The 26,551-nt window shown below is 38.1% G+C and overlaps 9 protein-coding genes across 9 annotated transcripts; 4 read left to right on the top strand and 5 right to left on the bottom strand.

Moving 5' to 3' along the window:
- Nucleotides 1-85: 85 nt before the first annotated feature.
- BDF20DRAFT_881569 (valyl-tRNA synthetase) lies at nucleotides 86-3,334 on the bottom strand. The gene is made up of 4 exons (XM_053081675.1): nucleotides 3,112-3,334; nucleotides 2,791-3,013; nucleotides 2,455-2,701; nucleotides 86-2,346 (listed from the first exon to the last, which is right to left on the bottom strand). The coding sequence occupies exons 2-4, from the start codon at nucleotides 3,009-3,011 to the stop codon at nucleotides 115-117; spliced, it is 2,700 nt and encodes an 899-aa protein (XP_052933955.1). The 5' UTR covers nucleotides 3,012-3,013; nucleotides 3,112-3,334; the 3' UTR covers nucleotides 86-114.
- A 704-nt stretch (nucleotides 3,335-4,038) lies between these two features.
- Nucleotides 4,039-8,048, top strand: BDF20DRAFT_640996 (WD40-repeat-containing domain protein). Its single transcript, XM_053075931.1, has 9 exons — nucleotides 4,039-4,090; nucleotides 4,149-4,320; nucleotides 4,388-4,940; nucleotides 5,002-5,593; nucleotides 5,671-5,731; nucleotides 5,795-5,874; nucleotides 5,933-7,439; nucleotides 7,510-7,804; nucleotides 7,895-8,048. The coding sequence occupies exons 1-9, from the start codon at nucleotides 4,076-4,078 to the stop codon at nucleotides 7,962-7,964; spliced, it is 3,345 nt and encodes a 1,114-aa protein (XP_052933954.1). The 5' UTR covers nucleotides 4,039-4,075; the 3' UTR covers nucleotides 7,965-8,048.
- A 2,105-nt stretch (nucleotides 8,049-10,153) lies between these two features.
- Nucleotides 10,154-10,423, bottom strand: BDF20DRAFT_881561 (uncharacterized protein). Its single transcript, XM_053081674.1, has one exon. It carries the CDS (start codon nucleotides 10,379-10,381, stop codon nucleotides 10,172-10,174), a length of 210 nt encoding a protein of 69 aa, XP_052933953.1. The 5' UTR covers nucleotides 10,382-10,423; the 3' UTR covers nucleotides 10,154-10,171.
- Nucleotides 10,424-12,555: 2,132 nt separating this feature from the next.
- On the top strand, nucleotides 12,556-14,123 carry BDF20DRAFT_640780 (uncharacterized protein). The gene is made up of 2 exons (XM_053075930.1): nucleotides 12,556-13,355; nucleotides 13,422-14,123. The coding sequence occupies exons 1-2, from the start codon at nucleotides 12,981-12,983 to the stop codon at nucleotides 14,007-14,009; spliced, it is 963 nt and encodes a 320-aa protein (XP_052933952.1). The 5' UTR covers nucleotides 12,556-12,980; the 3' UTR covers nucleotides 14,010-14,123.
- On the bottom strand, nucleotides 14,063-16,411 carry BDF20DRAFT_837247 (uncharacterized protein; the record flags this gene model as incomplete). Its single annotated transcript, XM_053079029.1, has 4 exons — nucleotides 14,063-14,107; nucleotides 14,136-15,743; nucleotides 15,814-15,908; nucleotides 15,979-16,411. 4 exons carry the CDS (start codon nucleotides 16,409-16,411, stop codon nucleotides 14,063-14,065), a joined length of 2,181 nt encoding a protein of 726 aa, XP_052933951.1.
- Nucleotides 16,412-18,645: 2,234 nt separating this feature from the next.
- Nucleotides 18,646-19,276, top strand: BDF20DRAFT_881552 (uncharacterized protein; the record flags this gene model as incomplete). The annotated part of the gene is made up of 1 exon (XM_053081673.1): nucleotides 18,646-19,276. A coding segment is annotated over exon 1 (224 nt), but the record flags the coding sequence as incomplete, so codon positions are not given.
- A 138-nt stretch (nucleotides 19,277-19,414) lies between these two features.
- Nucleotides 19,415-20,778, top strand: BDF20DRAFT_881551 (uncharacterized protein). The gene has a single exon (XM_053081672.1). It carries the CDS (start codon nucleotides 19,471-19,473, stop codon nucleotides 20,743-20,745), a length of 1,275 nt encoding a protein of 424 aa, XP_052933949.1. The 5' UTR covers nucleotides 19,415-19,470; the 3' UTR covers nucleotides 20,746-20,778.
- BDF20DRAFT_881547 (tubulin-tyrosine ligase family-domain-containing protein) lies at nucleotides 20,779-23,664 on the bottom strand. The gene is made up of 8 exons (XM_053081671.1): nucleotides 23,463-23,664; nucleotides 23,364-23,403; nucleotides 23,218-23,302; nucleotides 22,874-23,144; nucleotides 21,915-22,789; nucleotides 21,764-21,848; nucleotides 21,259-21,697; nucleotides 20,779-21,178 (listed from the first exon to the last, which is right to left on the bottom strand). Exons 1-8 carry the CDS (start codon nucleotides 23,535-23,537, stop codon nucleotides 20,967-20,969), a joined length of 2,082 nt encoding a protein of 693 aa, XP_052933948.1. The 5' UTR covers nucleotides 23,538-23,664; the 3' UTR covers nucleotides 20,779-20,966.
- A 264-nt stretch (nucleotides 23,665-23,928) lies between these two features.
- Nucleotides 23,929-25,701, bottom strand: BDF20DRAFT_881546 (uncharacterized protein). Its single transcript, XM_053081670.1, has 5 exons — nucleotides 25,288-25,701; nucleotides 24,944-25,150; nucleotides 24,759-24,840; nucleotides 24,585-24,691; nucleotides 23,929-24,506 (listed from the first exon to the last, which is right to left on the bottom strand). The coding sequence occupies exons 1-5, from the start codon at nucleotides 25,354-25,356 to the stop codon at nucleotides 24,426-24,428; spliced, it is 546 nt and encodes a 181-aa protein (XP_052933947.1). The 5' UTR covers nucleotides 25,357-25,701; the 3' UTR covers nucleotides 23,929-24,425.
- Between the last annotated feature and the right edge of the window lie 850 nt (nucleotides 25,702-26,551).

The following is a 26,551-nucleotide window of genomic DNA, read 5'->3' as shown; positions in this document are numbered from 1 at the left end:
GGGGGGCTATAAAGCGAATAAAACCATTATAGCCAACAAAAATATAACTCTAAAACAATCAGGAAAGATCAACTTTTATTAATTTATACAGACAAATAAAAAAATGGAATGGGCTTATTTCTTAACAAAAACAGTGGTATGGTCACCAACGGCAGAGGATTCACAATCGGCAGGAGCATCAGCATCCTTATCTAAAATGTTCAGCTCACTAACACCCTTAGCCAAGGCCGTAATGGATGCTCTTTCTGCTTCGTATAAAGTTTTATATTCTTCATTTGAAGTCTTGATATGTGCGACAATGTTTTTCTTTTGATTTAACTGAGTTGCAACAGAACGAATGCCCTTGACAGCATCGAACACAACGTCAAATTGCTTAGCTTCTTCAGCAAAGTCGTAAGCCTTGTTCTCAACAGGGAATCGAGCTTTAACAATGGTAGGTTCATCTCTGTTGGGACGACGACCAAGACGTTGGAACAATTCTTCGGTAACATAGGGCATGAAGGGATGCATGAGTTTGAGACCAGCTTCCAAACAAGTATACAGGGTGTTTTGGGCAGTGATTTTACGGGCAGTAGCCGTTTCGTCGCCAGTAGTATCCGCATCACAAATAGGCTTGACAACTTCAATATAGACATCACAGAGTTCATACAGCCAGAATTGGTAAACAACGTTGGTAGCCATCATGAAGTTACGTTCTTCAAGATATTTGTTGACCTCAATAGCACATTTGTTAAGCTTTGAAAGAATCCATTTATCAGCCAAGGATTCGTTACCCACGGGTTCCGCACTTTCATTGGGCTTAAAGTCAGTACCGAGCTTCATCAAAGCGAAACGAGTAGCATTCCATAATTTATTACAGAATTTACGATAGCCTTCAACACGAAGAATGTCAAGATTGATATCACGACCACCCGTGGTATAAGCGCAAAGGGCAAAACGAAGAGCATCGGTACCACATTGAGGAATACCCTTAGGGAAATCAGCCTTTTGACCAGCTTCAGCCTTCTTGATTTCTCTAGGGTCAAGGTTACCTTCTAAGAGCTTAGCGTGGAGACCTTCCAAAGAAATACCTTCAATCACATCGACGGGATCAATGACGTTTCCGAGAGACTTGGACATCTTACGACCATGAGCATCACGAATCATAGCATGACAAAGGACTTCAGCAAAAGGAACTTCACCCGTCAACTGAATACCCAACATGACCATACGGGCCACCCAGAAGAAAAGAATATCCCAACCAGTTTCAAGCATACTAGCAGGGTAGAAATGCTCCATGTTGAATGTCTTTTCGGGCCAACCTTGAGTGGAGAAGGGCCACAGACCAGAGGAGAACCAGGTATCCAAAACATCGGGATCTTGTTCAAGAGTAAACTTACTGCCTGGGAATCTACGCTCAGCTTCAGCACGAGCTACTTCTTCGTTCTCACCTACAACCCATTTATTGTCGTCCATAGGATCATTGTTCTCGCCTTCAAGATTAACAAAGTAGGCTGGAATACGATGACCCCACCATAATTGACGCGAGATACACCAATCGTTAATGTTGCTTAACCAACGGAACCAATCGCCTTCAGAGACCTTGGGTGCAATCTTAAGTTTGCCATCCGTGACAGCTTGCATCGCCTTTTCGGCCATACCCTTACATTTGACCCACCATTGGGGCTTCATCAAGGGTTCGATAATATCACCAGACTTACTACAGACAGGAACGACCATAGGATTTTCCTTAACACCAACAAACAAACCCTTAGCCTTCAAATCCTCAATAATTTGCTTTCTGACATGGAAACGCTTCATGCCTTTGTAGGGACCCGCATTTTCATTGAAAGTACCATCATCGTTCAAAATATTGATGAATTCCAAATTGTGGCGCTTACCCACTTCATAATCGTTGAAGTCATGGGCAGGTGTGATCTTAACAGCACCGGTACCAAATTCCATATCGACAGCAATATCATCGGTAACAATAGGAATACGGCGCTCGATGAAGGGATGAGTAACATATTTACCGTGAAGGTGAGTATAACGCTTGTCGTTAGGATGGACAGCAATAGCTGTATCACCTAACATAGTTTCGATACGAGTAGTGGCAACAACAATACGTTCACCTGTGCCTTCAACTTCATAAGCAAATTCGTTCAAGACACCAAACTCGAACTTTTCCTTTTCATCATAACCGACAACATGCATTAATGTACGTCCAGGAAGTTCTTTGTTTTCCACTTCCAAGTTGGATAAAGTGGTGTTGAGTTGAACACACCAGTTGACAAGACGGTTGGCGCGATAAATGATACCATCACGGTGGAGACGAATGAAATTTTCGCGAACAGCTGCAGATGGTCCCTGAGGAATGAACAAAAAACAAGTAATAAGCAGGGCCGTTGATTAACTTTTTGCTTCCTCCTTCTCTGCCTTTATATACAGTCATATTTTATGTTTGATTCAACTTACAGGATCCATAGTGAAAGTGGCTCTATCCCAGTCAAAAGACGCACCGAGACGTTCAAATTGTGTATGAATTCTGTTACCATATTTTTCTTTCCAGGTGAATACTTCTTCAATGAATTTTTCACGTCCTAGATCATGACGAGTGACCTTTCTTTCCTTCCAGAGCATCTTTTCAACAACAGATTGACAAGAGATACCAGCGTGATCGGTACCCATTTGGAATAACACAGTTTTACCCAACATACGTTGCCTGTATACACGTAAATACCAACGTCAACGATGTGTTTCTCAAATTCATTAAAGCATGCAAACATAAAAAAGAAACCAATATTAACTTACCAACGAATCAAAGCATCTTGAATAGAAACAGTCAAAGCATGACCGATGTGAAGGGAACCAGTAACATTTGGTGGTGGTGCAGGAATGACAAAAGTGCCTTCAGGCTTTGGCTTACCGTCAGGACCAAATTCGGGTTTGAAGTAGCCTTCCTTAACCCACCAGTCATACCAAGCACTTTCAACTGCACGGGGATCATAAGCACTGGCGAAAGGTTCAGACATATCTGTAAGGAAAACGGAGATGCCGAATGTTCAGTAAAATGCTGATACACATAATAAATTCGTTAAAAGATATTTTTTCGTCTGCTAAAAGATAACTTGCCTTTCTTTTCTCCCTTTGGCGTTTTGTTGACATAAACAGGTTGAGATGCTTTGGCTTCTTTCTTTGGCTTCTTTTCAGCATTAGCATTGTTCGTCTTCTTTGCTTCAGCAAGCTATATTATTTGTGTTGTTTGAAAAGTAATGTAACAGAATGAATTAAATGATGTACATTACGTTGCGGTAGATTTCTAATGAATGTACCTTAGCTTGTTTAGCAGCAAACTTGGCCATTTTGGCCTTACGCTTTTCTTCATTCTTGGCTTCCTTGGCTGCCTTTTTAGCGGCAGCGGCAGCATCAAGTTCGGGAGCGGGTGCAGCAGCAGCAGCAGCAGCTGGTGCCTCTTGCTTTTGTTCCTTCAAATCGGACATGGTCAACTGTGAGAGCGAGAAGGAACCTGAAACGACAAAACTTTTTCGATCAAATTTATACAAATCTGACTTCTAATATTTTACCTTTGAGTTATTCGTTGTCAGTTTTCAATGAATGATTATGACACTTAGAAACGGTATGAACAAAATAAAAGGCAACAAATACTTCGACAAAGGCCGAGATTGTAGATTTTCGAAACTACATTTTGCTCATATAGAATAGGCTGTTGAACTATTATGGTTATAGTCGATGTAACTCGAGAACTTCTGCACGAAATGCAGGTGGATAATGGCTTTACGTTTACATACGGTCAATATTCAAGAAGAAAATGATGGGCACTGCCATTAGCCTTTTGCCTTTTTACAATGACTTCATTCTTTTTGTTTTAACTTGAACTTGCTTCCAAATTTTGTTAAAGTTGGGTATATTTGATTAATGCAATTATGTGACTATAAGCCACAGTTTAATATCAATCAAGGAGAATACCTGAGTTTGTATTTCCAAATTTTGACATTGGAAATCACAACTTATAAATGGAAAAAGGTAAATTGACGGGAAATGACTTATATGATCACCCGTACGAAGCCATCAAAACATGTTTTCAAGCACAGTAAAGTCATATTCAATCGCACACCGAAACATTAAATCTAACCGTTATATTAATATAGGCGTTGCAAAAGGAGATCTATTGTGGCATCGTTACCAGTCTTCAATTTCATAACGAGTCTATTTTGCTGGCGGGGCACGGTCCTTACTTAAAGATATTCAACGTCAAGACAGGTGAATTGTTAGCAGCTCGATGCATTTTGGAAGCTAACCGTATACACAGAATTGTTCAGGGTAAAAAAGAATAACTCAACGTTCAATGACATTGCAATCTGTTGAATTAAAATACTTTAACTGGTAGCTCCCTATAACTTTATTGATGATAATGGATTCGACACAAGAAAATATGCATTATATGGATCAAAATACCTGTCTTTAGTGAACATCAAAGTAAAAGAAAAGCAAGCTTTTATTGAAGTGGAAAACTCCTTTGGCCCCTTCCAAGATTGGATTATGGATGCGAATTGGATTTATGACGATGCAAGTAGAAAAGATCCGAAACAAATGATGTTAGTTTATGCTCATAACTTTGCTGAGGTGTACGAATTCAGTTCAACAACAAGAGAGCTAGAATTGATCTATTCTGTGCAATGCGAAACGAGATGTATTCTATATTCCGCACGAATCTATGGACATACCATGGAGAAGATGATTATAGCTTCAGGAACAGTTTTTAATGAAGTCCATTTATGGAAGCCGCACGTCAAAAATGCGAATAATGATGCCATTGTTTTTGAAAAACTGACGGGCCATGAAGGTGTCATTTTTGGATTAAGATTCAATGAAGATGGTAGCCAATTGGCCAGCGTATCTGACGATAGAACAATACGTATTTGGCCATTAAAGGAAGAAAAGTAAGTAAAGAACTAAATTTCGTGTATTTCTACGCAGTGCTAAATCGTCGTTTGGTTGTAGAAACAAGAGACCGCTGGTTCTGTTTGGACATACAGCTCGTATTTGGGATTGTCAATTTGTCAACGAATATCTCGTCAGTATATCCGAGGACTCAACTTGCCGCGTTTGGCGAAATACGTTGTTGCAAGATAAGAAGGATGAAAATGATGAAGATGATGGTAGCTGTATTGCATGTTGGGAAGGACATGCAGTCAAAAATGTCTGGAGTTGTGCCATAAATCCCACGAGCAAAATTGTTGCAACAGGCGGACAAGATTCTGGTATACGTTTGTGGTCTCTGACCTCGGTCACGAATACTACAATTGATAGTGACAAAGATTTGATCGAATTTCCTTTACCGCTTGGCAGAGAAGAGGACAACATTCGCAATTTTGCAGTGATTCAGAGTCGATGGATAATAGCCGTTACAGAAACAGGTTATATCTTGAAATGCGATCTCCATGCTTCATTAGCCCTTGACTGGCGAGAAGTTGAATTTGATGCGTCTTACAGAAATTACGCTATTATGCAGAATTCAGAATGCGGGAGAGTTGTGGTTATAGGCAATATTGTTGGAGAACTTGTATTTATAAGCCCAACAGATGAATTCAAGGTATATACCTCTCAGAAACTGACTCGACGAGGTATTAGCATTAACTTACATCGTTATCGGATTGCATTTATTCTTAGCCATTCAAAATTGCTGCTCATAAACAAAAGCTCTTTGAAATTTTCATCAAACAATCTTCTGGTAAGCTTCTTCAAGAAATTTTAGTTTTCAACTAAGCAGGCTACTGATTTATTCATTGTTTAGATATAAATGTTTTGTACATCATCTCCAACGGCTATAATGATAGCGTTCTTTTTCACAAGCTTGACCTGTCAGAATCTGAGGTAAGAATTACTTAGCAATTGGACAGTCCAAACGTTAGCTAATAAGCTTCTTACATAGCCGTTTATATCAACATTATACAATATCGAAATGCCATCTGAGCGCACAACAGTAATGTCTCTTGATTACGCGGAAAAAGAAAGCATTTTAATATGCGGTTCGCGAGAATCGGCGCTTGTGATCTATCAACTGCCTTTAAATAAAGCGACCAGAACCAACCACATGGAGAATGTAAAACCAGTATTACAACTTCGAAAGTCTCATGGTAAACAAGCCATTACCAGTGTCTTGATTAAAGAGCCTAAAGATAATAGTAATCGATCTAAAGAAGGCTCCGAAGAATTTGAGAATGAGGCAAGCCTTACTTTCTGGACTACCGGACGCGATGGATGCTATATACAATATCGATTACGTACCTCTGATGGCACGCCTACTGAGCAAAAATATAATGAAGAAGGAGCAACAACCAACGCGACCCTCCTGGGTGTGGCAAGTCGTGGAGATACTGTTATATCTGGTAATCAATTAATTCTCGAGAAACTGTATAGAAATCGTGTTACCAAAGGCACTTTAGAAGGTTCTCGCTTCGTGAACAATGAACTTTTACTTTTGGGCTTCTTCCGCAAAAAATTCTTTGTCTATAATGAAAAGAAAAACTTTAACATGCTTTCTGTCAACTGTGGAGGAGGGCACCGCCGTTGGAATTTCTATACAGAAGATGCTAAGTTGAATAAGTCTGTTTTTGCATTCATCCGCAAAGAGTCACTCTATGCTTATGTGCGCAATACGTCTGGTGAAGCAGACGGTTTCCATGACAGTATTCTGCAAGACTACTACCATGGAAGAGAAGTTCGAGCTCTATGTTTCCTACCCATCTCAGATGCAATGGTATTTGCTACCGGAGGTGAAGATACAATACTTCGCATACAGCAATATATACCATCACTATCCACAATACAAACGCATGTCAATATTCGGAGACATACTACAGTTATCAAAAATATTGCTCACAGTCCTGCTTTGTCACCTTCTTCCTTCTTGTTATTCACAAGCGGTGGATTAGAAGAATTAAGAGCTTGGAAAATAGAGTCAGAAGTTTCTAAAGATTCTAGAGAGGAAATCAATCTGAGTTGTTTGGCCATGGCGAAATGCCCTACTATCAGCGAAGACATTGAATCTAGAATCATGGATACTACTGTATATCTTTTCCAACCAGGTTTACATATCGTTGGTGCTGCTTACTCTGATGCCATGATTAGACTGTGGTTATTTAACGAGAAAACAAGGAAGTTCTCTATGGTGGCAGATGGTACTTGGCATGCTAAATGCATTCTTCAAATTACACACGTCACAGTCAACGATCATGTTTACTTTGTCACTTCCGCGACGGATGGTAAAGTAGCTGTGTGGGATATTCATGAGGATCTACGTAAAGCGATGACAGAAAGCGCTACTGAACAGATAGAAGATGAACCACTTAATGCCAATTTCAAATTAACAAAGCCTGTTTCATATTTCAATGTGCATATGTCAGGCGTGAATGCGTTAGAAATCGTACCGTACAAAGGTAAGATAGGATAGAATGCGTTTAAAATTCAATTGTAAATTCAAGTTTGCTTATTTACGTATCGTAATAGATGAAGATCACTTTTTAATCTTCACAGGTGGTGAAGATAATGCAGTAGCAGTTTCTCTATTCAATGCAAAGGAGCAGACTCTAGTGAAACAACCTTTTATTGTAGCCAACGCGCATGCATCTTCTGTAACCGGCATCAAATATATTCACAACGTTCTAATTACTGTTTCAACAGACCAGCGTTTGAATGTATGGAGCATTGTGGATAATGACATGAAAGGGATCACTCTTTCACTTATACGAGCCGCTTACATGGACGTACCCGATCCTTCGGCTCTTGATGCAATCATTTATAAGTAAGTCCATTCCTTGAATCACATCTGTATAAGGTCATTTAGTCACATACTCAAACTGCTTTTTTCTTTTTTGTCTTTCTAACAAAATAGTAGCGAAATTCATGTTGCGACCACTGGCATTGGTTTACAGAGTGTTAAAATTCCCTTAGAAGAACTGTAGTTAGACTTTCTCAAATATAAACTTTTATTATATTCCCACTACCGTGTAAATTTCCTTGGGTTGAGGCCATAGAAATAGTATAAAAGACTATATATTTGCTTTTTTGTAATCAAATAAAATGAACTGTACACATATACATTAGAATTGCTCTACATTATCTTGTCTTGCATGGGATATATATATTATTTTGAATACATATTGTTACGCTGTACATATATAAAATCGCTAGTAGGCTGCAATATTCTGTTGTCAAATTTTACGTTGGAATCAAACGAGATTAGCCTTGGCGCTGCTTATGCTTCTTATTTTTTGAACATGTTACAAAGAGCTTTCCCCGTCTTCTCACTGTTGTGCATCCTTCACACATCTTTTTTACTGATGAACGAACTTTCATCGTGCGTATTAAGGTTAGTGTAGCTGGATTACTAGTGTTCTGATTCCATACTGTCATTGTAGGTAATTGCTGTCTAGTGAACTGTTGCGAGGCAAATTTGGTGATTTGTCTTAATAGAGACATTGCAGAATATCGAAACGAAGGATTAAACTATTCAAAATTATGATTCTGAGCTAGGGCTACCCCATCTTTTTATACAGCAGACATAAAAAAAAGCGGGGACTAAAAATGCAAATACGTTTAAACAAGGATTTTTATTACTGACATTTTTATGCCCAATGGACACGATATTAAAGCTTATCTAAATTGCCCGGCGCAGCTCGATTTTTTGAAAATAGAGCGATGCATAGTGTCGGTCAGGGTGCCGTGGTGGGCGAAAAAGCATACTATCTAAATGGGGGGGGGAGGGGGAAGGGGCTAAACTAATCATTATAATTGATAGGCTAAGACTTTGGGCGCGGTTCGGGATCTTGCTTAATTAAGCCTGGGCGGGCACCGCAATTATTCATAACTTGTTTAAACACCAACATCGACCGACAACCACCTTGATAGCGTTATTAAAAAACCCTAGGAAGCAGAGAGAAAGGGATTAAAGCTGAAAAATATCAGCGGTGTACAGGAATCGAACCAGCAATCGTTGGTTTGGAAAAGCCAAGGTGCTAACTACCTCCACCGGGGGGGCTTGGCCCCCAAAAATGCAAATACAGTTTTCTAATTTATGATTCGAACTTTCATACTGTCTGCTTCAGATAAACAGAATAACGGATTTTGGAAATACCATATGTAGTTTTCAGATTTTAGTAATTTTAATTTGAGATGAATTTTAGAATTTGAACTCAGGGCACTATAAAAACGGAGGGGTGACGAGGAAACAAGAGCAATAACCAGCGCGCTTAACTACCCTGTGGAATATGTTAAGCATACTATAACGTCAAAAAACTAGTTGAGGAGCGAGATACGCCACTGTCTGTATATAGCAATAATTTTTCAGAACTTTGGTGCATGTTGGTAAGAGCCATCACTTGAGTCAGTTGATCGTGATGTTGTCAAAAAAAAAAAAAAAAAGGAACGCGATATACAATAGAACACACAGTGTACTTTTCCTTTTTGCTTTCTTTCTTTTAAACAAAAGTGGAAAGGCAAACAACGCCTCCCAGCTCAGAACGGCCCTTATAAAGGCCCAAGCTGCACATAGGTAAGACTATCTTATTAAGACCTATCAAGAAATCATCTACGTTGCTCCAGTTACCCACACACTAATACCAATGGCATACAATGATTCTTTGAGTGCTTCTTCGTCTAAGCCAGCGAAACCGAAACCTGGACGAAACCTGAACGAAACCACCAAATGCCGAATGCTTACTGTTTTGACTTTATTTACTCAACGCACAATTCGATAACAACTTGGGTAAATTTCTGGTAAGTACGTGAATTTATAATAAAACTTATCTAAAATATGTATATATTCTTATAAATATTCTCAATTTCCAAAGTTGCCTAGTTACTGTTTTTCCGCTTGACTTTCGCACGAAATGGCTATTAAATTGAGACTATTTTACAATTAAAATTCAAACTAACTTAAAAATATTTTTGGATGAAAAGTATAGTTTTTGGGATCATACCTTTTCTGTCAAAATGCTCAATGCCAAATGTGCGAACTACTATTACTCAAACAAGGTAAATATACTGTGTCAAAGCACAGAATACCTACCCTGTTTGAGTATGTAGTAACGTCAAGCAGCAGTTAATAAAACCCCAGAAATGTACAGTGACAAATTTCACAAGATGAACTCACCTAAACGCGTAAAAATCTTTAAGCCGTCGGTATAGAACCTGCAGCACCATTTTCGTTATGGCGATGGCGAGAGAAAATGTCGGGGCGGCCATTGTGTTCCCATACGGAATTTGCAATAGTAAGCATATTTTTGGCCGCATTGACGTCTCTTTGCCATATTATACCACAAGTTTTGCAGGCCTTGGTACCATAGACGCTGGAGCCGTCCGAAATTCGTACTTCTTTCATTTCGACACTATTACAATTGTTACAAACCTACGAAAATGACATTACTTTTAGAGAAGGGCACTTGATTTGGCAATTTGGGATCCACCTTTAAGGTTTTAAACTCACAGTATTCAATGGCGATGCTTTTCTCGCTTCTAGCCTTCTCTTTTTGCCCTTCTCTTTTTGCCCTTCTCTTTAGCTTGCTTTGTTTCGTATTCGTCTTTTCCGGACTTTCGTTTCTAGGCTAGAAAAGCATATGAACAGAATATCAGTGAAAATGAACAGGAAATACTACCTCTTCAGCTATCTGATACCATTATATTCAGGACACAAGTATGAGCCCTTATGGGCATGTCCTTCCCGTCCGCAATCAAAACATGTTTCTAGAAATTAAAGGTTCAACAATCCTAATTGAGTACTTAAACGAATAAGAAACAAACTGCAGCAATCATGAACTGACTTTCTTTACTTGCTGCTTTTTCTTTAACTTTGCTTCAAGGTAAACTTTTGCTTCTCTTGACGACAAGATAAAAAAACTACTCAAAAGATACAAATACTCAGTTACAAACAAAATATGTACAGTGCAGTCGTTGTGAGTAGGTCGTGATGAGATCTTATTTTAATCTACCTGATGATCCACTGTTAACACTTCTTTAATAATTTTTTAAAGAGTATCCAACTAGACTCTGATAAAAAAAGGGAAAAGGTACCAACTTTTTATCTTTTTATAAACTGAAACTTTTTGTTAGAATGTTATATTTGGACAACAAAGAAAGTTTTGACGACGAAAACAATCTAGACAGATTTCTTTAGACGCGCTAAATTTTGACACCAAATCGAGACACGTTTATTAATCAAGACACGTTTATTTATCACTTCATCAGTTACTGACAAGAAACAGGCGCTTAACTTAATTTATACAATCACCTATTGTTATTGCTTTCTTTAAGGGAAAAATGACACTAAAGTGACACGATTTTAGATCAAAAGAGATGCTGAGCAGTCAATGAAAATACAGGATTGTGAGTCATTTACATAGAATATAACTGGACAACCAGTTCAAATGGCAGCTAAGTAGGTAATTCTTCTGGGCCGATCAAACAACGAAACTTACTGCAACAAATGCGTGCAAAAAGAGGCGGGCCTCAGATGTTTACTACAAGTGTCCAAATGTAAAAAGTAACTAGTCCGAAAATAATGACTTAAATTTTCTGAAATAAGTCAATCAAAATATCCAATTTTTAATACAAGAAGTTCTAAATTAAAACCGAAAATACTATAGTATTTTCGATTTTTAAAAAAACTGTATGTGAAAGTTATGTGTTCCTACAATTTGAGCATTGATGATAAGTGGCAATGTTAGCAGTCTAAAATGAGAGGTATTACTATAATGAAACCGTTGTCATGAGTTAATTGCCGTATAATAGCATTTTGTCCCAAAGGTAAGACTAAATTAATATTTATATTCAATAAAGTAAGAGAAAGTAACAGATTATAATTGTAACGCATGTAATTCAAATATTCCATTTATTGTTGGTATCTGATTGATCAGGTTCTTGCATTTTAAAATAGTCTTTCTTTCAAACTGCACTATACGAATAGTAACGCTCTTTATGCAACTGTTGATACTATCATATCATATTAAGTACACTAATATTGATATATTCCATCAATTAACCAATAATAACACCTGTTGTTGTATGTCATGCGACAATAAGAAAGATATTCGTAATGCTAGAAGCAAAGGATTTGTAGTATTGGAACATTAATCAACTACTTCCTTTCTTGATTTGTATTTGCTAACATTTGTATTTTGTGGAAAAGAAAAGGCTGCTGGCACGTTGTTGACTAAACGCGGAAGCACAGCAATTGATAGGGAATGATGCCACCATTTCGGAGAGCTGATATTTTGTAATCTTTCTTTGGCCTTCCCCTCGTTCAAAGAGTTTCTTTAAACATCTTACCAAAAACGAGCCCTTAATTCCCTGCCTTTTGATAAATACATCAATGATTTGAATTATCCTTTCAGAAGCATTCGACTACGCTCTCATAATCATGTGATTCGCTACTTGTAAAAACTGAAACGGTCATTTATTGTCGAACAATTGAATTATAATCCAGCGTTTAATTCCATCACCAAGTATTGTGGTGATACTCGGTTAAAAGTGCTACAAGCATTTCTACTCTAGTGGGTGGTCCGCGTTTCTTAAATATCAGTACAAATCAAAACTATGGAAGAGACAGATTGGACTGTAATTTGTCGACTGGATCCGTGTTCGAATAGCCATATTATAAGTAACGTGAAATTTTCACGATTGCATCAGCGTTGACATTTTGGTTTCCTAATTTTTCTCTTCGCTTCTGGATGTTTAATATTGCATTCGCTTCTTCAACCGTCAGTTGGCTTCCTCACCGTTCTTTAATGCCATATTGGACAGATAGTTTACAACTAAATACCATACTTCAGATGATAGCTTACTGTATAGCTTGAGGAATCATTCTTTGTGTTATATGCAATTGTTTGGACTGCCTACAAAGCTGAGGTTATTTATGCAATTTTCAGTCTGAATAATTTCAATTTTCTGAAAACTTTACTTTCTTCTTCTGTACATTGTTAAATATGCAAAAGAGGAAAGCAATTGACAATGTGAGTGCCTCTACAGCGATTGAATTGAAGGCAGAAGTAGCCCAGCACCTAGAACAATTTGAAAAGCTACGAGCGACTCAAGGAAAACAAACTACGGCAAAAAGGCCAGACAAAAAACCGACAGTTTGGTCAAGGCAAAACAAAGGCGTTCAAGAAAGAAATCAAAGAGATGAAAAACACCATTTAGAAGCTATTGAGTCGAATACTTTAGCAAAGAGTCGAGAACAGCTAGAAAGAAAGGCAAAGATATACGAAGCAATGCAAAGGGGAGAATATGAATTTGATATCGATTCTGTTGACGAGGATGAAATGCCACTTATTGATTTCGACAAGAAATATTTACAAGAGGTAACGCTTGTGAACAGGAGCACTATAGTTGTCTTAGGACTAAACAACTTACTTTTGCTCCATTAGCGTGAACTGGAAGAAAAAAGGAACAGCAAAAAACGTCGAATTGAGGAAGAAGAAGACAATGATCCATGGATCGAGTATGTCGATGAATTTGGGCGTACTCGAATTGTGCGTCGTAGTGAAGTGCCCGATCTAAAGCAGGAAGAGATAGAAGACGAAGGAACAGATGAGGATGATTATGATTCGGAAGAAGAGAGAAAGAAGCATATTTCCCAAGAACGGATTAGAGCAGCAGAAAGGACGGATATGAACCATTACGAAGCAGATCGAGAAATAAGAACGAAAGGTGTAGGTTTCTATCAATTTGCTAAAGATGAGGAAGAACGTCAACGACAGTTAGATAAATTAAACAAACTAAGAGCTGAAACAGAGAATGCTCGACAATCAGCCGCCAGTGCTGCATCAAAACGGAAACAAATGCTGGCAAAAAATGCAGACAAGATCAGGGCAAGAAAAGCTGTACTGCAAGCCAAGAAAAACCAAAAATTAAAATCAGATACTAATAGCAATGCCATCGAGACAGCAGCAGTGAACATTACAGAAGATAGCGTTAATAGTTTCTTAACATCTCTGCGGAAACAAATGGAATAAAAACTACTATTTAATATATGGATATTTTTAATTCAAATGATTAGAATACACTTTTAATAGTGTCCGACGCGCATTAAACATATTGTTTTCATATTCTTCTTCCAATACATAAATAGCATCTCTCACTGTTATTTTTCTTGTTGCTTGTTCTCCTAAACGATGCGGTCGGCCAATAGTAGAGGGCGGTAAGAACAATCCTCCATCCCCTGCTAATCTCGGAAACCCTTTCATCTTCTTTCCACTTGTACCATCAGGCCCGCTACCTGACTTGCGCCTTCGTGGCCTTCCTCTTCCTCTTGAAGGCTGTTGCTGTGGGTGCTGTTGCTGCTGCGATTGATCATCCTGTTGTATTGCAGCATCATTGGCATTAATAGTTGTTGTAGGTAAATTGTTGGATGCTTGATGTTGAGGTAATAAATTTGGACTGTCATTAGTGTATTCCGGTTTTATTGCAGCTGCTGCCATATTGGCACTATTACTACTTTGCCTTGAAATGGGGGTTGTTGATAACTTTTCTCGACTACTACTGAAAGATGAAGGAGATGGCGCCGACGAATTCATACCTGTCAACATCCAGCTTTTCATTACGCCGCCTGCAATCATCAAAGCTGTTTCATTGGTGGTCTTATTACGTACATCATCACTCATATACCTTGCTGATACACTAGGTCCCATCTCTTTCTTCTTCTTTTTCTTAGGACGATCGCCATCATCTCCACCTCCACCGCCGCCCCCGCCTGTTCCTTGACTGCCGGAACCATCGCCACCGTCATGAGCTCCATCCTCCCCAAGCTGTGCTTTTCTTTCTTTTTCTAATATTATCTCTTTACGTTTTCTTTCTTCTTCTCTTTCCACTCGTTCAATAGCTAATAATTGCTTTTTTATATCCTGCACGTCGACAATCTTGAAAGGGTGGTGCCCTGTTTTCTCATCAACGGGAGGCTGAGTGAAGGTTTGCGATTCAGTACGATGTTTAAAGGCCTCGATCATGTGCTTAAGTAGCCGCTCTAATCGTTTTTCTGTAGCAAGTGCTATTAGCGTGATAACATCAGGTTCCAGTTCAAGATGGTTGGATGAGGTATATTTTGTTAATTTGTCTTTCAGCATTTCCCTATTCATGAAGTTCTGTGTAATGGTAGGTTGCTTCGTTGTTTCTTCTACTACTTCTTTCTTAACTTCATCTAATTCTTGCTGAGGTTTTGTAGCATTCGCCGTTGTGTTCAGAGGGGGTGCCTGTTGTTGCTGCTGCTGTGTAGTAGACTTTTTACTCTGTTTTGCTGACTGAGCTTGCATTTGTAATCTTTGTTGTTGCATCAAATGCTGATGTAAAAGATGCTGTTTCATTTGCTGCTGTTGTAAAAACTGTTGCTGTTGTAAGGTTAATTGTGGAGCCCCTTGGGCTACGTTATTTGGTCTAAATATAGGTAAGGATTTGGGTATATCAGATGCTTTAAACTTTTTGCCCTGTTGAGCATTTATGAAACCAGGCATCATTGCACGTTGCGCATCTTCAGCGCGAACTTGAGAGCTACTAATAGGTTGTAACTGAGGAATTTGTTGCTGCGGTTGTATCGTAGGTGGTCGTGATGGTACATTGCGGGGCCGCTGCTGCTGCTGTTGTTGTCCCTGCTGCTGCGAAGGTTTATTCTTTAAATTCTCTATTTGTTGATATTGCTGTTGATCTAATAGCATTCTTGCTTGTGACAAAAAATCAGGTACTGAAACTGCATTATTCTGTTAAAATAAGGCATTAAAAAGTTTATCATATCGAAAAGTTTGTTTAGCTGTATCAAATGTAGTGTACCTGGAGTTTCCGAAATAATTCGAGAAATTTTTCTTTACGATCAGGCGAAAGCTGTGATGTGAGATTATCCAGTAATGTCATGGAGGAAGGTTGTGCTATGGGTAAATTAGAGCAGTTATGTTAAATGAGAACAGATCTTTATTGAGCACAAAAAAGAATGCTTACAGGTAGTTGCAGGCGAGTGGGATTGGGGCGACGGCTGCTGCAATGGTTTCGATGTTTGTAATTGCGAAGTTGGTGGAGGTCTAGGTGTTATTGCCTGCGGTAGTCGTGGAGACGCTACTGCCGGTGAAGGTGCCAATGTATTAGCATTTGACACAAAGGATGTTGGTGTTGGAACGGTTATAGGGCCTATCTGGGCTGACGACGAAGAAGATACTGATACAGGATTGGAAACCGGAGTCGAGACTGTAGTAACAGGTGAATTAGAAGCTGTCGATGCCGATGTAGAAGCCGAGGTTTCCTCAGCTTTTATTGACACGACATCAATTTGCTGTTGTTGTTGAACATTGTTAATGGAATTTGATTCTGCTTTCACTTCTGTACTATTCTTTCCATTGATATTTTGTTCAATATTGGAACCTCCGTTGTCGTCCATTCTTGTCAACTTAAGGACTTTTTCGCGAAAACAGATTACGTTAATAAAATGAGCAATGGTTTTTTTTTTCTTTTTTCTTTTTTTGTCTTTTTCTGCAGACTTTCAAAAAAGCTCAAAATTTATCTCTTTCCAGCACAGTCATGATGTCATTTGCTGAGTGATTAGAAGGCAGTCGCCAACTTAAATTCATTCATACCACTAGCATTTGACCTGAATACGTGTAAGTAGCAGTTCCATGTGTTTATTACAGCAGTAAGATTAGAGCCAAGAAGTTAGAGTTTGAAGATAGTTAAAATAAAACAGTAGAATATACTGGCAATTGATTCGTAATCGAATGTATAGGCAAGTAATCAAGAAAATTACATATAATTCTTGTATAGTGAAGAATTCTAATAAGCCCAAAGATGTACGTCTGATAAAGCCGCTAAAATCAAGTTCTAGAAGCCGGGACAGACTAATTCTAGCTTGCAACGCAGGACAACGACGGAAGATAGCCCAATTGAATCACATAATATACCTACAGTAAGCAAAATGATTAGAGTAAGGCTACTTGCTTGCAGCATAACAATATCAGTAAACATTTTACCTTACGTTCAAGCTCTACTGATTCCCGCTTAAATTTTTGATCAAAGACGGTCTCTAATGCTAATTTGTTAGGCAACAGTAAAAAAGTCATATCTTAAATCTGTTGAATTATTGAATAAGCTATTGGTTGCAGGAAACGGGAAAGTTACAGGCCTAACCACCGAGAGCATTTTTCTGTTTTACTAAGGAGTTGTTGTCTTATGTATATGATGACCGTAATAGTGTTCTGACTTTACTGAGATTTTTGCTTCAACGAGAACGTTACATTTTGTTTGTAATTGTTAGTTCAATGGTGCTTTTCAGGAACGATGGCAGTATGACGGCTTGAGTTATATTCAAACTATTAGAGCCTGGCCTACTGAAACTACCTTGTATCTTGTTCGTTGAATTGCATTTGGCATTCTAAATGTTATACAAATCCTCAACAGTTGTTGATAGTTTAATTTTATCAGTCCCTTCCTTAATGGTTCTTTCCCATGCTTTCAGTCTTACTGAATAACAGACCACCCGTTTTGAATGTGTTACATGAGCAAAACTCAATAATCTTTTCAAACGTTGCATTTTTGAATTATTTCAATGGTTATCCGTTTTCTGACACGAGATGGAACGATCCATCAGATTGGGTATGCTTAAAAGGTTGAGTCCTATTGTAGCTGATAAGGAAGGAAAACCTCTATATTAAACCATTGAAGTGTTTTGTAATTCTCCGGACCTTTAAGAGCCGTAAAGCCTCCCTTAGCAGTTTTCACCAAAGGTATAGCAATGCCCATAGAAAGCATTTGGATATTCGGGAATATTGTTGCTCGTTTATCAGTATAAGCTGTGCAATTGAGTATTACTAGTTTCTGCTATGGTGCTGTAAACGCATTTGCGTTTATTCAAGTCGAACTTTCTCCATTCGATTGTCGGCTTGCCAGTTCAAATATATCAACAAAAAACGCTCAGTAGTGCTTACAGGAAACAAGAACAATCTTTAACATCTTCTGTATGAATTAAATTTACAACGAAGCGCATTTCTTGCTACATCAGCTGCTTTAAGCAGTCTTTGTCTAGATAATTTATCCTATTTGAAAGGATGTACAAGTGCTTTATTTGCAACTGTGACTTAGGGTATAGTAATTCATTGTCGTAAATGTATTCTATTTGCTTTTTGTGAATCAACTGGATAGCGTCAAATTTTCACGCTGTTCACATGTAAGGATATAATCATATTCTATATTAAGCCACCTTTGTGAATAGTAGCTAGGCAATTAGTCCCCTATAAGAAAAAACATTCAATCATGCGTAAAAGCCTACTCCATCAATCTGCACGTTATACATTTGGCGAATAGTCCGCCAGAATAATGATAAATCCAGATAAACTGTAGCTGCGTGTGTCTGTAATACAGCTATTTAATGACCTCTATACAACGAGCGGCTGCTGAAGCTGAAACGATGGCATTATTACTCTCCTCTAAAACTGCTGAAGGGATGCCCTAAAGGCAATTTTTAATGACTTTAATGTTGCTCTGCAAAAGCTGGGAAAAATACGGCATTTAATGTTTTAGACAGCGAACATTGTTTGAGCTCAAAAGCAACATATCCTTTATGTACAGAAACTGTGTGAGAAATGGAGTCTACTAGTAGGAACAGACATGTTAATGCTTACAGTGAGATATAAGTATAACCTAATTCCGAAGGTACACGGTTATTAGCTTTTATTGGATATGAAATCATCAAAGGGGGAAGCAAAGAAAACTATTCAGAAAGTTCGCTCAAGGTTTGTGTTCTCAATATAAAATGAGCATTATTAACAAAATCCCCAGATTTTTTTCGAAGATATGTTCATTGTCAGTATCGTTTTGGCACGTTGTTTCGGCAAAGTACCTACCGTGTCAAACCTATCAACCTGAGATATTATCTATCTATGTCAAAAATTGCACATTGACTGTTTATAGCGGATGGGAATCATCAAGAGTTATCTTACTCATATTGAGAAGAAAGGCGCCAGGAAATATACTTGAGTAAGTTTTTGTAGGGTATTGGACATTAGATATTAGAAGACAATTCAGCACCACTATCACACCTCACGGTACTGTAGTAGTTCTTCTTCACATGTATTATTAATAGTGGTTAATGAACCAGTTTTGTTAGTTATTTTACAGTAATACTGGCGGTAAAAAAAGCAGTAAACTGGTAAAATCATTTTCTATGAATAAAACTTCTAAAGTTAATCTTCTGAGAGTGTTGTAATAAGCATCAACTCGTTCATGAATATGAGCCCTTTAGGAGCAAGTCATTTGACCAACCAGTTTTCAATGAGGAACTGTGTTTATTGGCTGATATCTGTTTTTTGAATTCAAGAAAAAGGAGAGAAAAGTCTGCAAATCATGGGTGCATTTAGGAAAAGATTTTTTCCCATTTCCACTTTTCTCCTCTCCCTCTTCAAAGCATTTTTTGTGGGTGGTGTGTATCTAAAAAGCACTCGATAAAAAATGAACAAACAAGAACTGGAGAAGAGTCTTTTGTCCGAAGTCAACAGTCAGCCATATACAGCCAATGCTGTCACCTCTACTAATATACCTGTATCAGCCGAAAGGGCTTTTGAAGCTGCCAATCGACTCTTGAGTGAGGTCAAAAATGCAACAAATGCAACATCTGCCGTCGACTTGACTCAACAGACGCTAATCGATGTGAACAGTCAGCCTTTGATTTCAGGTCTATTGGCTGCTCATTCCGTTTACGGTCAACAACAACAGCCACAACACCAAACTAACGACTCTTCTACTATTAGTGAACAGCTATCATCAGCTTTATTACATCAATCCCACCCACTGAATGAACTCAATAGCAGTAATAGCAATAATATGGGTACCACTACTGTTGTTGCAAACTCTTCGTCTACAGCAAATTATGACAACATATCTGATAATATGGATGTTCCATTAACAGAAAGTGCAGATATCATTACAGACCCCACTCATCCTTTAATGAGCGAATTCCAAACTAGATTTGGTGTAGGCCGTGTATTCGAGTCACTGGAAGCCCTGCGTGGCGCCGTCTTCGAGTACGGTAAAAAATATAATGTTGCACTTACCACTAGTAAATCAGACAAATCGAAAGTCTATCTACTATGCAAACACGGTGGTAAACATAGAAAAGTGACAAAGAAGTCCGATATTACTGCTGCAGCTGCACCAACCACTCCCGCATTGGCAACACCGAAAAAAGTGAAAACGCGTGTTCGACTTTCCCAAAAGACTGGATGTGAATGTATGATTTACGCTAGAAAGTGCCGTGATGGACTTTGGATGATCAAAAAGAGTATACCCCAACATAACCATCCTATCGCATCTGATCCTGCCATGTATCCTATGTACAGAAGCCTCCCTCCAGAATATTTGCTAGTTGTTCACAAGTTACTACAGGAGCATGTTAGTACAGGGCATATTGTGAAATCATTAAGAGCCAATGGTATTAGTAACATTGTCACGAAGGATATTGATAATATTCAGCAAGATATGAAGAAAAAAGGCCTTCTTGATAATCCGCCCAATAGCGTTAACGTATCAGCCTTACTTGATTCTTTCCCTGTGCTTTCTCCTACTACGATTGCTCCATCTGTCACTACTGCTACAACTCCTGCTGCTGAATCTGCTCCCCAGGGCGATTTTATTGGAGGGAATGCAAATAATGATAACAACATCACGGTTGTTGAACCTGTTGATGATAACCATAATGATAACGTCCTTATTAAACTTGAAGAATAATTGTAGTAAATAAACCTCAGCACTTATTATTTATGTCATTCTTTTATTTTGCACAAAACAGCCTCTGTCTCTATGAATAAAACTCCCGTTCTACAAAATTGTGAAAGCATCTAAACTTTTGTTGATATCACCCAGCTTGCAATCAATAAGACTAAAAATGTTGTTCACAAATTCAGGATCGTACTAATTCAGGGCAGCAATGATTTAAAATTTAAAAGAAGTTAAAATGATGCACTCATGTCCACAGTAACTGAAATTTTTACCTGGCAAGCTCTCGTACAGTCGGGCGAGAAATTAACTTCGAGGATGACTGGTTTGAAATCATCCGTTAGCATGACATCAAAGCCATATAAACTGAAAGTATTGCTTGATTTAGCATTTTCTCCAGCTAAGCCTAAAGGTTGCTCGGTACTGGTAGCTGCAACTAGGATATCTGTAGACGTTTAAAAAGAGTTAGTCCTATTGATATGAAGGAGCGTAACAAGTATACTGATTCCTCCAAAAACACATTACCTTTTATGGCAGCATTAATATCTTTTTGAATCTTATCCCATTTCAGACCGTGCTGCTTCTCCAAGTTGAAGATAAAACTCTTGTGATCAAGCTGCGTCATTTGATAATTGGAATAATTCATCACCGTAAAATGACGCTCATAGTCGTTTAAATCATCCAAGCTGAACTTTTTGTTGGCTAAACGTGTCCAAAACATATTATAAACACATGCAACAAGTTCAGGCTCTGTACGTCGAACTAATACAATATAACGAAGATCAAACTTCTTGCCATTGTATAAACAAGGATTTGTGATATAACGCTGAACAATTTTAGGCACTGATCCATCACGTTGGCGTATGATTTGTGCTAAATTCCTAGTGACATCAAGGCCCAGACTTCTGGCCATATTCCAAGGTTTAGTGATCCATAGATTATTTTCTGAGCTGGTTTTATCACACTGTTCATAAAGCGGCTGTCAAGATTATGTAAACAACTCATATTTAAAGAAAGTTATTGCACTCACATTAAGATAATCGCCAACAAATTCTGCCAGTTGTGTCATTAAGTTGTAAGTTCGGGGGAACCAAGAGGGGGAACCGTAGGTTTTGCTAAATACAAATCATTAAATCTGGAAAGAAATTCTAGTATCCTATATATTCAAATGCTTAGCTTACCAGATCAATTCAGCCAAGTTTTGCTTAAACGTAATACACTGTTCATTGGGAATTTGGTTCACAATTTGATGAGGTTTGACAGCGTCCCAATCTTTAAAGTCACTGCTACTCCAAATAATATCAGCTTTACTTTGGTCGTTCGTGAATACAACATTCTCTAGCTTTAGGAACTGTTGAATAAATGGTGTATCTGTGTATACATGTATAGGCGTGGATTTTTCACTCCCAGAATTTTTCTTCAATAATTCCAGTACTTTCTCAGTAGAAGTTATTTCTGAAGATTTTGAAGACTTTGAAGACAACGTCTGCTCGGTTAATCTTGCTTGCTCCGTCTCGAAATGCTGGATAAGATCTTTTCTCTTTTCCTCAATTATGCTTGGAGACAACAGTCTTTCTTTGATAGCGTATAAATAGGCAACCTTGTCGATTTCCCGATCGAGCGTTTTGGGTAGAAGATCACAAGTGATAATTTCGCCTCCTTCAATATCCTTGATAGGGAAAAAGACACTGTAAGGAATCATACCGCTCGCACCTCTTGAAAAGATAAATGGTACGCAAACAACGTTGGGATCTTCTGAATGACAAATAGCCGAGCCAACCTCATCATTCACATACCAAGCTGTTTGAGGTGCTAGTTGACCATCTTGTTGAAGGACACTATAGGTGTATGTTTGAATAAAAGACCACATCTTGCTATATACAGCTTCAATTCGACGTTCAACCCATTCTTTCTCTCTTTTTTCTCTTCGTTCTAATCTTTCTTTGTTCTCTTTCTCCTCTTTTTCTTGAGGTCTCCCGCTAGCGAGCATTTGACCCATCACTTGTTCTTGCAACCTATCCGCTTCTGCTTTAACATCAGGGTCAATAGTTAAGCGCTGTTTGTTTGAAAGAAAGAGATTCAGATTAGTCTTTAAACACCAGATCCAGTTCAAAATAATGTAGATTATTGGTCTTCTTACCGTGATAGCGTTGATAATTTCATTGTTTTCGGCAATCAATGCAAGCTCAGCTTCCTTTTTGCTGACATTGGCCTGTTCAGCAACTAAATCAATAAGATCTGAATCAGGTTTTATATCTTCGTCATTCTTGTCATCGGAATCCGCGGGTGCATCCTCGACAACGATGTCCATCAAGTTTTCCAAACGGTTTAATAGATTTGCATTCGCACGTAATTCTTCTTTTGCTGTCTCGGGTGAAGTCGTCCAAGCGTGATCAATAAGGAAAACATCACTGAATGATAAACTTTAGTTATATGCTTGACGTCTTTTGGTAATACTATATCATTGACTTATTTCTATCTTACCTATGTTTTTTCAAACATTGGTCTGCTTTGACGTGAAGAGAGTATCCTTCAACACGATCACCTTGATGAAGTTCAACAAAATTTCCTAATGCCGAACAAGCTGTCAGTTCAGTTAACCCAATACATTTTCTTCCATTCTTGTTTACCCGCATCAAGATAGTCTTCGCCCAGCTTCATAAATAGAGTCTAGTTTACAGTGCTTAAGTATAACGCTGCGTTGTAAAGTGTATAAAGCAATCAATTACCTCCCATAATTCCTTAGGAATAGTGCTTAATTGATATTGATGCACAACTACAAATGATTCAAAAGCAGAGGACATTGTATTCTGAAGAGTTCGTTTTAGAGGGGACGTTCCAATTCAGTATTTGTTTTTTAGATGGTACGAGTATCTCTTCATCCTCTGTCTTCCACAGCCTTTTTTTTTTTATTGGCTGAGAAAGAAAAATATCAAACAACAACCGATCAGCCTCTGGTGTGTCTCTTTGACAGCTTTGGTTACACGCACAAAAAGGGTTTACTGAGGGAGGAGATACTGAGTTTATCAGTCTTTGATTAAAATTTAGCTAAGTTCATGCAACTTTTCTCGTACTTTATCCACACTTAAACATTTCGATTGTTGCAGATTGACCGTAAAAAAGTGTGGAAGCATCCAATTCCTTATGTGTACGGATACACCAGAGTACTCATATCAAGATTGAAGCAATGTATTTGTCATTTAATTATAATATTATGATAAGTTTTAAAAGCCTTATTATATGTGAACGAATTGATATTAGCCAAGAGTAACACTTAAGTAGTTTAATTCTTTTTGGATCGACCGAAAGGCTTAAAAAGATCAAAAAAGCTCTTTAAACTCAAACCCGAGCCCCAAGAAGAATCTGCGACAGAAGAGTTATCATTGTCTTCATCGTTCGAATCCTCAGTTGCCGTTAATTCTTTCGCTGCTTCTTCTAATGATACCTCGATTATTTCAGTAGCAGACTCTATTTCATGCTGTTCTATTTCCATTTCCTTCGAGTCTTCAAATACATCAATGTCCTGTGTAGGGGCTACGATATCATTCGTGACATTTACTCTAACTGAACGTATGTTCTCAGGAGAAAACTCTGAGACTGAGTCGTTGCTGACTGCCACGTCACCACTTTTGTAGTTTTTGAAAGCATTCATTAATTGACTATATCTTAACCAACAAATATTTCACGTATACTTACTCTTCTTTTTCTGTTAACTTTTCCTTTGCCATTTTTAATGCTGCTTTGAACTCGTCCTCTTCTAAGCTAGATGTTGTCTGTCAAAGGCAAATTAGAATTTAGCATTGCCCTCTACATCAAAATTGACGGAAGAATTTAAATGTACTTGTACTTACAAATGATGTATCACCGTTTCTTTTAGCAATTTTAGTTCTAATGTTATCCAAATGCTTTTCATTGTCGCCAGTACTGCTAGTACTCTTATTGTCCTGCTCTTCCAAACCTGAATGAATATGAGTTAGAATTGCTTTTCAACTGAACATTGGGAAAAGTATTGTGTTATAACCTACAGTTTTGTAAGAAAGCACATCCAGTGTGAATCACCAAATCTCCAGGATCGTTTTTGAATTGTTCCAAGATGTGCTCAACCCCCTACAGCAATATGGAGTTTTATTCTTGTTGTTAATCCTGCTGCAGCGCTTTTATGCACACCCTATATATTGTATAAGTATGTCAAGACTGTTTCTTAACCTACCATAATATACACATCATTCAAGTCTTGATCTTTCTTCAAAGTCACTTTTTCTGCTATGTTACGAGTGTCATCCAATCCATGGTATACACTAAAGGCTGCAATTTGATTAGCTGTCGCTGATTGTTCTTTAGTTTGTTCAGTGATTTGCTTTTCTTCATCTTTATCTTGCATTGAAAATGTGGCAGCAATCCAGACGACTGAATTGGCCTATTATTGAGCGAAAACGGTTATTTGTTTACCAAATAAAGATGCTTAATAAATCACATTGGTCTGCATCATTTATATTTGTGTATGTGCATAAATATATATCATTTTACAGGCTTAATGTTCGGTTATATACATACGATTGCTTTTGAAAGGATGGGAACATTCGTGACGCTCGAAGTATTTGTGTAAAGCGATGATATACTCATGTCCTTGTCAGCTTATAGCAATGATTTATCAGCGCACAGTGTACGTGGTTGTGTGTGTTTTTTGTATGTTAGTTCATTCTGTGATTACAAAGAAGTTCCTTCCCGTTACAGCCAAGTATTCTACCTTTCGTTCTCTTATTGCACGATTGAGTCTGTTTAGTTTGCTCTGTTGAAGAATGGCTATCCTCATTGTCGGAAGAGATATCAATAATCTTTCTCTTCTGTCTTGGTTGATCAATAGGCTCAAAGGTAGGTATAATATCGTTCTTTAAAGTGACTTGAGACATTTTTTTAAGTGAGTAGATCCACGTAAAGAGGTTCAAGTAAGGTCAATGAAAAGGGAAAAGGAAGAAAAGAAGGAAGAAGAAAACTTACTGAGGAAAAATAAGCAAGTGATGGGGTTTGACAAAAATTCTTGATTTGTCTCCTTTGAGAATGAAATGCAGCCAGCGACCCCTTTCTGGTACCCTTTTTGTTGTATTGATGTAACATTCGAACTTTAAAAAATTACCTTCAGTGTCACATTCCTAATGATTTACATTGAAAGGTGAATGGGTTCGATTACAGTTCTAAAAAAATGATCGTCCGACGAACAACGACGAGTTTAGGCTATTAGGGGGCCTTTGTCTACGGTGGTAATGGATTTGACAGCCTTCTCCTGTTCGTGTCATATTCTTTAAACAGATTTGAAAGATCGCCCAAAGGAGAAAGGTACGCTACCTTCGATTAGGTTCGTTTTGAGAAAGTCCATATAGCGATATCTCCTTTCTGCCTTCAACTTTGATGAAGACTTCTGTACCAGATGCAGAGGGACCTCATTGATGTTAGCTACCCATACACTATCAGCTATCACTGTCCAACAACATAAAAATGTTTTGGAACGGTTATCTAGATGATAAACACCACATCATCGTTTGTATGTATGCCATGTACGATAATCCTTCTGGGCTCTTGACAAGCTTCCTCATGAAACAACATTTGACTATTCTCTTTGTCAAGTATGCGCTCCCTATTGTCCAACGTTCCTCCAAGTATCACAGTGATGCTTAACCATGATTTATTAGCTTTACGGTCGATGACTTTTGATTATATAAAGACCATATGAAATCGCTTACGGTTACCCTTCGATCGCTCTTGTGACCTATTACCATCAATGCTGCTTTAGTCATCAAGATTTTGATTGGCCAATAGATTC

The sequence above is a fragment of the Mycotypha africana genome (genome assembly GCF_025528875.1).
Source record: "Mycotypha africana strain NRRL 2978 chromosome Unknown BDF20scaffold_8, whole genome shotgun sequence".
In the NCBI taxonomy this organism is placed as follows: Eukaryota; Fungi; Mucoromycota; class Mucoromycetes; order Mucorales; family Mycotyphaceae; genus Mycotypha; species Mycotypha africana.
The sequence above is the reverse complement of the archived record's forward strand: the minus strand, read 5'-3'. Positions and strand labels throughout refer to the sequence as shown.